Source organism: Pseudorasbora parva, chromosome 8 (assembly GCF_024679245.1).
Source record: "Pseudorasbora parva isolate DD20220531a chromosome 8, ASM2467924v1, whole genome shotgun sequence".
In the NCBI taxonomy this organism is placed as follows: Eukaryota; Metazoa; Chordata; class Actinopteri; order Cypriniformes; family Gobionidae; genus Pseudorasbora; species Pseudorasbora parva.
The window spans coordinates 30,781,012-30,794,877 of record NC_090179.1 but is presented as its reverse complement, the minus strand read 5'-3'; the positions used below and the strand labels follow the sequence as shown (position 1 = coordinate 30,794,877).

The window sequence follows — 13,866 nt, the reverse complement described above, 5'->3', positions numbered from 1 at the left end:
GATAGAGCAAAACTAAACACCGGTCATGAATTAAAGTCTACAATTAGAATTTTTAACGAGAAATGGTGGAGAATTTCGATAGAAGAGAAAAGAGGCTTGAGTTTGTTCCCCAGCCCTTCTATACATCGCGTCAAGGGTTACTCATGTGTACGGCTTTCTGCCTGAAGTTAGTTATTTTAGTATAAAGTTTTAAATATAAATATATAAAGTTTTAAATATAAATATATAAATATAGATCTTTTTTCTTACACAAAAAAAGCGCCACTTCGCTTCAGAAGCTTCCCCTGGAGCTGTGTGGAGCAGTTATATGATAGATAGATGCACTTTACGGACTAGGGATCGCGAAAAAAAACCTTAACATTTTCTTAACTGACCGCCGAGCCTCATTAGCCGGTTGAAACCAGTTAACCGATAAGTTTAAAATATCCTGCACTATTTGAAATAACAGCCGCGACCCGTACCTGCAATATTTCGCAACTCTGTCGCATCTCTCTGCCGCTCTGCCTCCTGCTCTCACACACACACACTGTCCCGGCACCGCCACCTCCCTTCCACTCACGTCCCTTTTTTAAAATCCCCTACAGCGGAAAACATGAGTCCCGCAAACGAGGAGCTTGTTTGAAATCGGAGGACAAATGGCTCCTTAGTTTCGAAATGGTTTGGGTACAAGGTAATCGCGTTGAAAATAAAGGCATTTGTCTAGCGTAAGCAGCTCATTTGAAACATTGCCGCGGCACATTTAAGAAAATGACAGCTCCAAAGAGATGCCGCTTTAGTTTGAGGTAGTGCTAACAATAATAAAGAAAGATGATGTATTACTACTGTATTTAAGCACTGTATCACGCAAGTTGCAACTTACATCTGTGTCGTTCTTTTTGGTGAAATGGTCCCACAAACTACTTTTCTTTGCACGCTTCATACTGTCGTCTGCCCTGGCTCTAACCTCGAGTGTTTAAGCCTTTTTTCCTTTTTGCAAACCTTGTGAGCGCGCAAACCCAAACGCTGTGACCTCGCGCCAAATTTGTTTAATGGTTTATTAAGTACAAATAGGTGAGTTATGAAAAAATTAGTGTGAGGGATTTGTTCACTTCACACAAAAAGATTTTGGAATGAGATGGCTAACTGTGGTAGCGTTTAATCCACTGTCTATAACAGCCTAATTTAGAGATCACTTTTTTTTTAACCGACAACTTTGATCGGTTAACGTTGATACGGTCATCCATTGGTCAAACAGTCATCGGTTAAAATCCCTATTATGGACTTTATAAACTAAACAACAATTCACTGCCATTGTAGTGCTTGGATTAGCTGGGACTTTTTTAAATATAACTCCAATTTTATTCGTCTGAAAGAAGAATGTCATATACACCTAGGATGACATGAGGATGAGTAAATCATGGGCTAATTTTCATTTTTGAGTGAACTAACCCTTTAAAACGATCAAATTTCAAAGCACATGTGGATGTGGTTTGAAATAGTTTACTTGCTGTATAAACAAAAAGTAAACGGATTTTCCTTAAATTCTGATTTTTTCTCTCTGCCCAAACAAATACAAAGATGCCATTAGGGGTGATAAATGCAGTAATCGGGGGGTGAAAACAAACAAACAGATTCTCTACATTAATCAAGTTTATTGCAATTTCATGTGCAAAATCATATTACAGGGCCAAAATTGATTGCAAGATGGAAAAAGGTAACAGTCAGCCAGCAAAACAGGGATTTACTGGGTTAGTGTAAGAACAACAGGACGACAGCCTGTCAGATAAAAGTGTATTTATAAGCACCATCATCCTGAATAACAAGTTTAACCACTTCCTTGTTTAAAGGCACAAAAGCTCAGTGTTTTCTTTCTCAGCTCTCCGCACTGCCTCGTTTTTAGTCACACCATTCATGGTATTGATTTATCTCGCTGTTAACGGCTGTCTCCAGGAACAGACTGCAGTGTTGTGGAAGGAGCCAAAACACAATCTGGCTTTAGAGAGCAAAGACGAGGGAGATCTCTCGAAAACAGACGTGTTGCCGGGAGAGCTTAAGAGAGCAAAGTGTGTGATGATAATCAAATCACAAAGCTGCAACAACAAGATCCATAATAATACCATGCTTTGTGTAACCAATACATTACATACAGGATAAGATAAAAATAAAATAAAAAGTATTGAATATATTATGTAGTTACATTCAGGATATATTTGAAAATAACTTTTTTACTATATATACATACACTATACAATGTATTATATATGTTAGAGTTCAGAATAAAAACAGATAAAATTCAATTAAAATCTCCAATTATCTTAATTTTTAAATATCTGACTATATAATTCACACGTTTAAAACTATCGAAATCTTATTATATGTGTGTGTGTGTGTGTGTGTGTGTGTGTGTGTGTGTGTGTGTGTGTGTGTGTGTGTGTGTGTGTGTGTGTGTGTGTGTGTGTGTGTGTGTGTGTGTGTGTGTGTGTGTGTGTGTGTGTGTGTGTGTGTGTGTGTGTGTGTGTGTTTTTAGGAAAACATTGTACCATAACAAGTACCATATGGATATATAAAATAACCAAAGACATGGAAATGTTAATGGTAAGTATAATTTTGTCTAGTATTACCCACCTTTAAAATATTGAATTGGTTTAATAATATAATAAATCTAATATAATATTTACATTTAATATAATATATTAAATAAGTTTTAAAAGCCACCACATGGTACAGCCACAGTATAATTTAAGGGCCAAATAAATGCAAATAAATGCAAATAAATGCAAATAAAAGCAAATGCAAATACATTTATCAAGATGTAATCTCAAAGTCTAAAAGAAGGTGCTATTCCAGGCAGGTGCAGAGTTGCTACACAGGTGGATGCACAATGTTTATGTGTGATTGAGCTGTTAACTAATCCTGTCAGGTGGTCAGAGGTCGGAAATTTTCTCCCAAGGTTCCATTTGCATCTGACACATATATCCACAACCTTCAATTTTAGCCCTCACGGAATCATTAGGCATTTAGAGGCAGTTATCCACAAACAGCCCCTCTGAGAAAACTGTCATCTCTCATTCTTCTGCCGTAGCATCCAAGTGTCCCTGACTACAAACTTGACAGCAAAATTTGCCTATAAAAGCCTTCCATTCTTACATGGCAACATGAATGGAATCAGTTCTGGCACAGCCTGCCCAATGAATATTTGGCTTTGGAGTCACTTTGCCTTCTTTGTGGAGGAAGCATTTATCTGTGGAACAACAGCAGTACTGTGCTGGCAGTCCCTCTCATCGCTTAGTCTGGAAGAGAGATCAGACTTTCAAGCATGAGTGAGAATGTGTAGATGCAGCATGTTGGAGAACACAGCGTGAGAAGTTCTGCATTGCTGAGATGGTTGGATGGACACTTGCCCAACTGTATGCTAAATCTATAGTGTTACAGCAAAAAGTAAATATTTTACCAAAGTAGTGAGTTTGCAAAAGGACATGAAGGTAGTCGGTCTGAGAGAAGATGATACAGAGGATAGGAATGATTCGCTGTGGCGACCCCTAAAGGGAACAGCCGAAAGAAAAAGAGGAAAAGGAGAAGTGAGTTTGCAGTCTACAATTAAAAGATAACCTGAACCATAAAACTTGCTATTATGATGACTTTACTGGACAGACAGTGCAAAGGATTTTGTTTAATTACTAGTTTGAATCGGTTCTTTTAATGAATCAGTCAAAGCAACTTACCAACTTTGGGTTTGGCTGGTTAGCATAGCTAAACTGAACCCTTCCTGTATTACAGCATTATAGTCCTTATTTGAAGTGAAGCCATCAGAACAGTTATCAAATGAACACCTGATTCACTTACTGACAGGACATCTATGGAAACGTGGTAAAATCTACATTCACAAAAGTTTTGTTCTTATGAATGGCATTTTAATTCAATGCATTATTTTGAGACCACTTTAATGCTCACTGACACACCAATATTGTGTTTACAAAACTCTTTCCTTCCTTCTCACATTAGTTTCTGTCTTTATCAAGGTTCAGATTAAGCCCTGAAACCAGGTTATCACTAAAGCAGCTTGCAGGGCTACAGGGAGGTGAGGATGTGAGAAGAGAAAAGACTTAATTATTATTAAAGATCTCTATGACATTATGGATAAATCCCTCAGATGAGAGGACCTTGTTTTCCACAGCTTTAATTAGTCTTAGAAGCTTCTCACTGCCAAAGGCTCTTGTGATATTCATTATGGTAATCCTATTAGCCGGGTTGCAGATAGAGGGACTCAACACAATGACAGCAAAAGAGTGAGTCAGAGAGACACAGTAACGGAAAGAGAAGAGGGTAAAAGACTGAAAAAAGGGAAAAATAGACTGACATCAATGTCGTCCGACTGGCAAGAGACTTTGGATATGGTCCAAAACCGAGTGAATGGCCTCACTGCCTACTATCTCCATAGACCGCATCCTAACTAACATGGAATTTCATAAATTGCTCGAACATGTTACACAAGCAGCAACTCACAAATGATTCAAATAGAGTTTAGTGTTAGCATGCTGCTAAGCTAACAAAATGAGAATCAATTAAGAAAAATATATATACCACACAAGCATTTGGGTAGAAACGTCTGTTTTACTAAATCAACAATTAGAATGATTGATGATTAAATCTATACACACATTTCTTCCACTTTGTCCGCCATCTTTTGGGATTTTTCCCCCTATGGTTGTCGCATCCTATTCTGCCACTGTCTTCTTAATGGATATATGCAATGCTGCCTTATAATTTAAAGCAGCACTAGGTAACTTTTCAACCTTCATAATATATTTTTTAAGACTCTTGTGATGATAAATCGACTTACAATAGGTTGAATGACACGTCTGCCATAGCCTGATGGGGTCTGTATCGTTTTTAATCGTACTTTTAAACTTCGGGTTTCGGGTAGTAACCCGAGAAAAAAAAAGAACTACAAAAATTGGACTGCTTTACGGCATATACGTCACTTCCACCAACACACACACTTCCTTACATTCGGACGTGCGAGCCCAACTTTGTTCGTCGGATAATATAGTCATGTCCGAAGCAGCAGAGACAAAAAAGAAAGAAAAGGTTTTGTTGGAGGGAAGCAATAAGAGGAAATGAAAAAGTGATGTGATTAAAGGCAGGACGAGAATCAACATGTGACCAGCGTTTGCTCGTCGGCGTGAGCTGAAGGAGGCGTGCCCGACTGATGCTGTCCTGCTTGTTACGGTAAGCTACCACTCAAACATTGAACTGAGGTATCATATAGATTCTGTAAAACGGTAACCAATGGACTACTATAATGACGCTGGCTTGTAAACGTGAGCATCGTGATTATTTGGCGTTTGAAAAAAATAAAACCCATGAAATTATATTCATATGACATGCTGAAACATATGCCACTGACTGTAACGTTACCTGGGATGAAGACATTTCACACGCGACGCCAGAAGAACTCCTCTTGCAGTGTTCAGGGGAACTTTTAGTGATGCACCGACCCGCGGGACGCTTTTATGAAGTTATTTGGCCCGCACCGCACCACTGTATATATTTTTACAACCCGCCGCGCACCCGCGACCATTAAATAGACATACGGGGTCCGCGGGTTATGGGACGACCCGCGCATCACTTGTTCAGGGCTATCAGGGTTGTCATGTCAACAAATGCATGCGCGATGGCATCCCCTGTTGTAGGATGACAGATCTTACGACAGTAGTTGAGGACATTATTTTTTCCAAACTGTAGGGGGACCCCGAGAGCAAAAGTAGCCAAGTGGGGCTTTAACCAAAGTTAGTTTAGTATTACATACTATTATTGTATTTATTAACATTTTGATATAGTATTTTTTTAATACAGTTTTATTTGTAAATGTGCTTGTCATTCAGTTTTGTTTTTTCAACATTAATTACTTAACCTTATGTCGGTCAAAACCCCTAAAGTCTACCGCTTTGAGGCTTCTAAAAAGTCCATAAAGAGATTGTAAAACTAATCCACATGAATTAAGAGGTTTAGTCTGAATTTTCTGAAAAGACATGGTCGCTTTACATGATGAACAGACTAAAAGTTAGGCTTTTAGTCACATATAAACATTCATCAACTCACACATCAGTTGTGGTCAATGGAAGATCAGGCATGGTCGCTTGACGTGCAAGAACCAATAATGTTCATTCCTGTGTGTTATGCAGCACGTTTGAGCTTCCGCAAGAACCAATGAGGTTAGATCTAATGTTTCAAGCATGTTTGGTTGAGCTGCTTATATTCGCTGTTAAATTGATTAGTTTTACAATCTCTTTAAGAACTTTTGAATCATCAAGGTACTAGTTGCATTGCTGTCAATGGAGGGACCAAAAGCTCTCAGATTTCATCAAAAAATATGTGTTCCGATTTGTGTCCCGAAGATAAATGAAAGTCTTACAGGTTTTGAACATACCTGTCAATATTTGGGTATCAAAATCCAGTAGAGATTTGTGGACGGGGGGTTATGAATCCTCACATGATTAACCCATAATAATAATAATACATTTCATTTGTACCTGTGCTCTTCCTACCTGTATAACAAGTAGGAAATATACATAAATTGTTATTATTTTGCACTGCATAAGTTATTAAAAGGTATAAAGGTACTGAAGTTATTTAGTCAAGAGCAGAGCATATTTAGTCAGCAATTACTTTTATTCTTTACATTGTCATTATAAATGGCTACTGTCACTTTAAAGGTCCCATTCTTCGCGTGTTTCTGAAGCTTTGATTATGTTTACAGTGTGCAATATAACATGAGTTCATGTTTCACGTGTAAAAAAACAGTATTTTTCACACAATTCACTTATCTGTACACCGCTGTTTCCTCTGTCGTCTGCACTTTGCCCGGAAAGGTCCCGCCTCTTACCATAACGGGGAGATGCAAGCGCTGAATGCGCACTCTTCTCCACGTGGGAGACCAACAAGACCACGCCCCCTATTTTGCGTGTTCTCGCTTGGCATTGAACTTTGAGCTTTATAATTTTACAGGTATTATTTATGCTCTAATAGCAACATTACACACTAACTAAAGTTTGAAAGATGGAATCGCGAAGAATGGGACCTTTTAAAGATCTTCCGCTGTCGCACGATGCGGATGTGAGATGCTGAAGTCGCAGTTACAAAACCTACAAAACGCGTGACTGTCCCCCACCCTGCTCCTCTTCAGAAAATGACATTCGCTGTCCCATTGATCACAGTATTTACCAGAGGGTTTTGTTTTATTGGCAGGAGTGCCTTCCGTCTTACGTCCATCATCCATCTCTGTTTAGTATTTTTCCCGCGTTGTCACTCGTTATCTGACCTCACACACTAACCTTGTGACAACGGTCACCTACAGTACTGTAGGCTCCTGCAGATGGCAGTTACCGCAAGGCAAGTTACAGAGATTAGATTGGAAATGTATTTGTTTTTTTCCTCCGGTATTATTATATTTTTTAATAACGCAGGTTAAAATGCAGGATATTTAAAGGAAAATATTACTACGGGAGGACGGCGGGAAAGAATGGTAAAATAGGATAAAACAGGATACTTGACAGGTATGGTTTTGAACGACATGAGGGTGAGTAAATGATCGTCACATTTTTATATTTGGATGAACTATCCCTATAATAAGCTGTTTTTTCCAGCAGTGATGCCTTAAAATGCTGTCTCTGTAGGCATCTCGTTAAGCACTTGAAGAAAGTGTTTGTTCTGTAAGTGAGAAAGCTAGCTAGCAAGAACAGAAAGGGCGGGATGGGGGGCTTGCTCTAGGCGTACGTCTGGCCAGAAGGGTCAGGGCCAGGCCACATACAGCCATCAACAAGCATGTCACTTTCTATCTCCTCAAGAGTAAAGATATTCACAACTAGCCCAGCCAGACAAATTCCACATAGCTGTTTGCTCTGGCCTATTTACTATTTGTCTGTCTTGCCATAGACCTCCTTAGGATAATTTTGTTTAATGGTCTGAATGGTCTGACCATGAAAACCACTAATTATCCTGTTGTAAATCCATCCACTCAGCAAGCGAAATATCCAAATCTGTCAAAATATTAACTGGGAATGTGGCTCACCAGAACATAGGGAGCAAATTTCCCATAGCCGTGTGGAAAATTTAAGGGGGGAAAAAAAACACAGAAAACGAGTGCGAATTGCTCCATTCGTACTTTAGTCTCGCTTCAGATGGCCTTCAGGATCCATAAAAAGACAGTTTAGCCAAATATTTAAATTCTGTTATCATTTATTCACCATCATACTGTTCCAAACCAAACTTTTGTGTTATATTTTGGACAAACACTGTTTAAAATTTTCCAAAATATCTTCTGAGTTCCAAACCAGAAAGTCAGTCCAGGGTTTGAACAACCTGAGGGTAGGTAAGTGATGAGAGAATTTAAATTTATCCTATTATTTTGTAGCAAAACAAGAACAATGGGAGCAATTATAAAACTCTTTCGGTGTTGTAAGTACGGCACAGCGTTAAGGATAGGACCATATGGCAGCACTGGGCAGCAGAACGCATATAAGTGGTGCATGAGTGGTTAGAAGTACCCGAGGGAAACCAAGCCACAACTTCATTAACGGAACATAGATCAGAGCTGTCAAGCAGGCAGCTCCTCCAGCACGCTGTCCAGGGCCGCGGTTGTGCCATCCGCGCAGCACTGCTCATAAACAGCCCTCAAAACTCACACAGAGTCTCTGGCTTTCTGAAGCCGCAGATATATTACACATTTCTTTCCAATTTAATGGTTGTTTGGGTCGGTTTCTGCTTTACGCAACCTGGCGATGCCATGTGTGACCTGACAGATGCCTCATCCAGTTCTGGGCTGTCAGACATTTGCTGTGGGATGAGGTTAGTGATATGCCAGCCGATGTGGGGTGGAAATGATTAACCACTGAATACACTCAAGGGTGAACGCTACACTGAAATATAACACTAGCTGCGGTCAGCTTAGACATGAGGTCTAGACAGCCATTGTTTCAGCAACCAAGAACTATGCAAAACTTTCTGGAGGCATATCAACTGAAAACAAATACTTCAAGCTGTATTCCCAGCTTAGATGAGATGCTAATAAGACAGTTTGACAGATACAGCTTTTACACTATTTGGTGTTTCTGTGACTGATGACCTGTGTTGCTGGGTTGGACTTAAAATACAAAAAAACTTTGCAATACATTGCAGGATCGCAATGGCATAACCAATTCTGAAATAAAGCTAGTGATTAACTTCAATAAAAATGACAAAAATAAATAGTTCAGAGAGAGTGAATCTTCATGGAATCATATAAATGCACAAATACAAATTATACAATATACATGGTTTTAAAGTACCAATGAAAAGAGTGTTGAAGGGATGATGTATTTATGTTAGCCTGAAGTGGTCATACTCAATTCTAGTCAGAATATGAGTCTTTGTTATGGGGCGTATTTCGATTTCAACCGACACAGGAAAAACCTCAATTGAACAGACCTACAACCAATCAGAGCTACAGAGTAAGTGACGTATGTTGAGCGACGCATAGCTGTCAACAGAGCTCAACTGCACACATGCTGCCTGGAACTAGTAGAAGATGAGTGGAAACAAAATGTAAACTATTTGAAAGCTGGAACCGAACCCGGCGGAAAGACTGCTCCTAACAAATCAATAAACAAGCTGCGAGGTCTCAGCCTACCTTCCTTGTACCCGATTGTGTTGTATAATATTCCTCTCTTGTTGTTCCAAGCATCCTTAATTCTCTCATCATTTCAGCTGTAAAAGTCCACCTTATGTCACGGTGACAGATTTACACATCTTAGCAGATTTGCATTTCGAGAGTTAACTTGCATAATAACTTTGACTGTTTGCCCTTTTGGACTAATGATTGCTTGTTGGGTGCCATGGCCACTGACATTAACATTATTTATTTGCTATAATCTCTGTGAGCCGAGTATGACCACCAAAACTTTAAGATTAAAAAATACGGTTCATTCATATTATTTTTAAAGTCATTACATTCACTGCGGAAACTCGGGTTGCCATGGAAACATGGCACAAGCTTGAGACTGCACTCGCGCGTTAGCTGGAGCAACCTGAAATATGAGCTTTTTTACGCAATTTAAGCGTCACAGAAAACATTTGTGATAGTTCACCTGAGATTTTGTTGCTAATTTATTATCGTGCTCTTGCATTAAATCTGCCTGCTTTCTAAACGGATGAGAGAGCGTGAGCGAAAGAGAGACAGAGAGAGAGAGCTTGTGTTTTTTTTTTTTATAAACCTCATTTCCCAGCTCACACTTTTCTTATGCAAATTTTACACAAGACAAGTTACACAAAACACACAAACCGTGCTGACTCTAATCACGGCCAGGTGTTCTCCAAGTCCGATCGACTCAGGTATTACACACAATGTTAAACAGACCCTGGACCCGAGGTAATAGATTGGGACCCGACCCGGACCCAGACCTGGCTGACCTTTTAAAATATAGACCCGAATCCACGGGTGCTCCATGAAGACCTCTACGGCAAAACATCTTTCCCATCCACAAATGCCTTGATTGCGGTCCTCTGTTCTTCTTTTTAAATTAATGTGCTGTCGATATGTTCTATAACAGACACGATGGCGAAATCTACACATCTCAGTTCTTCAACCCAAGCGCTCTTTGATGGCGTGGCTGATTACGTTTCTGATGATAATCTGTCAATCATCACACCTGACATGTGATTGGTCCGAACAGTTTCTGTTCGGGCATTATAACTCCTCTACGGATCGAGTCCAGACCGAACTTAGCCGCACCCACAACAATTTTAGGTCGGGAAGTTCTGGACTCGATCCGTAGAATTGTTATTATGCCCGAACAGAAACTGTCAGGTCACAATCACATTGTCAGGTGTGATGATTGACAGATTATCATCAGAAACGTAAGAAATGGCTGGCATCCAGGCTATATTTATGTAGAAAAACCTCGAAGTTAGCATGACCCTGGGTTCCTTCAACAAAAAAAAAGCCAATAGGATATTTCCATCAACCTCTTGACTATTGCAGAAAATAAGCTCTGTGACCAACAAATAATTTCAACACATACATGGTTTGTTCATAAAAAAATCTTCACATTTAAAGAAAACATGTACTTACAGTACGCGTATCACAGGTTGTGCTTCCTGTTTGAGGGCATAATGATACAGCAGAATTCAAATCTGCAACCTTTTGCTTACCAGCCCAGATTACCAACTAGAGAGTCACGGTCACCTGTCTGCTGAATTACCCTTCTGTCATATAGGGCAGAAGTTCAGTGTTGGCTAAACACACCAGGAATCCTCATCTGACTTCATGGCTCTAAATAAGCCGGTTATCAATGCCGGTTCATCTTGAGGGGGATCGTTCCTCCGGCTCTTCAGAGGAGTGTTTACTCACACTCACAGGAGAGGCATTCAGCTAGACTTGGCACAGATGTGACTCTCGGCACTCTCCAAATTTTCAGTTTTTGAACTCTAGATCAGCGCTTCTTATTTTTCCCTTCTTTTGCTAAATAAGAGCCTGAAGCTACAAATTATTCTTCAAACATTTGCAGCTCTGTTCTGGTCAGAGTGTACCCTTACCCTGGTGGAGGTGGCAAACATGTACTTGTCCCGTAGCTGGAAGCTGTCCACCTTCTCCAGGATAACTTGGCGGTTTTGCTCGCTCTGGAAGAAGTCAGTGCTGCTGAGGATAATGGAGTCTCCCTGGGGCTCGTGGCGCTGGACAAACACTGTGGTGGGGTTGTCGTATGGCTCTACACCCCTAGGGGAATAGAAAGACACATACTTGGATATTGATATTTTGGACATCTGGTGGACTTCTGAAAATGTTTACATGGTTTCAGAAAGCAACCAAATCCATATCATGTGTCTTAGTATAAATACTACACTTTCTTAAGCATCATATCAGCATATTAAAATGATTTCTGAATGATCATGTGATGCTGAAAATTCAGATTTGATCACAGGAATTACATTTTAAAATATATTAACATAGAAAGGTTGTTTTAAGTTGTAATAATACTTGCAATTTTACTGTTTTTACTGATCTATTTTTAATCAAACAAATGCAGTCTTGGTGAACATTAAAAACTTCTTTCAAAAACATTTTAAATAAACTTACTGACTACAAACATTTGAACATTGCTTCTAAAATAATATACAATATTAGCTAACACTATTTTAGTGTCATTGTTACATGTACTTACCAAAATAATAACAGTAAATTATGCATAATTACATGCAACTAAACAATTTAACATGTTAATTAATATTACAAAGTACTTAATTACACCTTAAAATAAAGTTTAGCCCAATATTACAATAATAAAGTAACTAACATGTTTTGTATTGGTTTTCCTAATGACGTGCAATGTGCTACAATGCAAAAACTGTAGTGGGCTTATGCAGCGGCATTTATCATACGTGATCAATAGCTACAGTGCTTCCACTAGCCAAGCCAATTCAGGGAACTTTACACTTCACAACTTACACTGAACCAATTTTCCTCATCTGTCTCTTGCACAATGTTACTAATAAATTATTCAGGGTGCATGTGGGAGAACAAGACTACAGATGAAGGAATGGGCAGCAGTTTCAGTTAAATGGACGGGAGAGTCTCTCTCCACCCTTGACCAACAGCCTGACTTCCTTTCCTCTTTGAAAACACAGAGGGGTGCTGATTGTTGAGACTGGCTCTTAAATCACCAAGCTAGAGGATAAAGGGATTATCTCGCAGGGGAACAAACACATAAACCTTACCGCTCGCTTTCTATTTCACAACTGGGAGTTTAGCAAGTCAAGCAGCAGAGTGAGAGATGGATAAAAACAGGGGCTTACAGCTCTTTAAACCAGCCCTGCAACTCCGCCTTTGGTTTGTCTAGATTAAAACCTAAAACCAATTGAGAGCTCAGAGAATACAGTCAACAAACTACACAATTCACACCCAGAAAAAACAAACAGCCTGTTTGTTGACCTTTAAAACAGCAGTCAATCTGTTAGGCAGGACTTCCTTATTCCTTCTGACTGCCATTAAAAATGTATAAGAATATATGTCATCAATAGTGATGCACTGGTATTACTAGCTTTCAAAAGTTTGGGGTTGGCAAGATGTTTTTGAAAGTAGGCTGCATTTGTAAACTAGTATAGTTAAACTATAATATTGTGAAATATTATTACAATATAAAGAGAACTGTTTTCTATTTTAATATATTAATACAATGTAATTTAGTCCCGTGATGGTAAAGCTGAATTTTCAGCATTTTACTCCGGTTTTCAGCGTCACATGATCCTTCAGAATGCATTCTAATATTGGGGATTGATGCTCAAGAAACATTTTGTTAGCCTAGACGCACCCTTGTGGCAGCAAATTTAATTTGCAGCGAGTTTTGTCTAGCAACTCTTTATAGACTTGTAAGCTGGAAAAACCAAACTCTGGCCAGGCCAATCACATCGTGTATAGAGTCGGTGGGCGGGCTTAACATAATGACGGCACTGTAAACAAAGAAGCTGGCGAACGGCGGTCTTTTGAATCTGTTTTGGCTGCGAATCTGGAAGACTAGAAGTTACGCCGCATTCACACGGGGCGTAGGCGTTAACGCTTCCCATTTACTTTGAATGGGTGACATCATCCGTTGCCGAACTGAATTGTGGGTTCCGTCGTGGCGCTTCACTCGCGTTGCAAGCGGCAGAAGTTGAAGAATTCTCAAATTCTCAACTGACGCCAGCGCAGGCGTCATCCAATCAGATCGCCGTATGCAAATATCCTACAGCAGACGCTAGCCAATTGCGTTCATTACTGCTTCGTGAACCATCCAGACCATAGACCGTTAAAAATCCAGACGCAGCTCCTGGACCACTACGTGATATTCTTCCCGCTGTCTGCGCTTTTTCAGGATT

General features: G+C 39.6%; 1 protein-coding gene across 1 annotated transcript in view; it reads right to left on the bottom strand.

The window, feature by feature from the left end:
* Positions 1-13,866, bottom strand: part of sorl1 (sortilin-related receptor, L(DLR class) A repeats containing) — a 77,766-nt gene that overhangs the window by 43,168 nt on the left and 20,732 nt on the right. Inside the window, exon 6 of the mRNA XM_067450876.1 lies at positions 11,551-11,731. Coding sequence (XP_067306977.1) covers positions 11,551-11,731 — 181 coding nt within the window. The remainder of the gene's footprint in view (positions 1-11,550; positions 11,732-13,866) is intronic.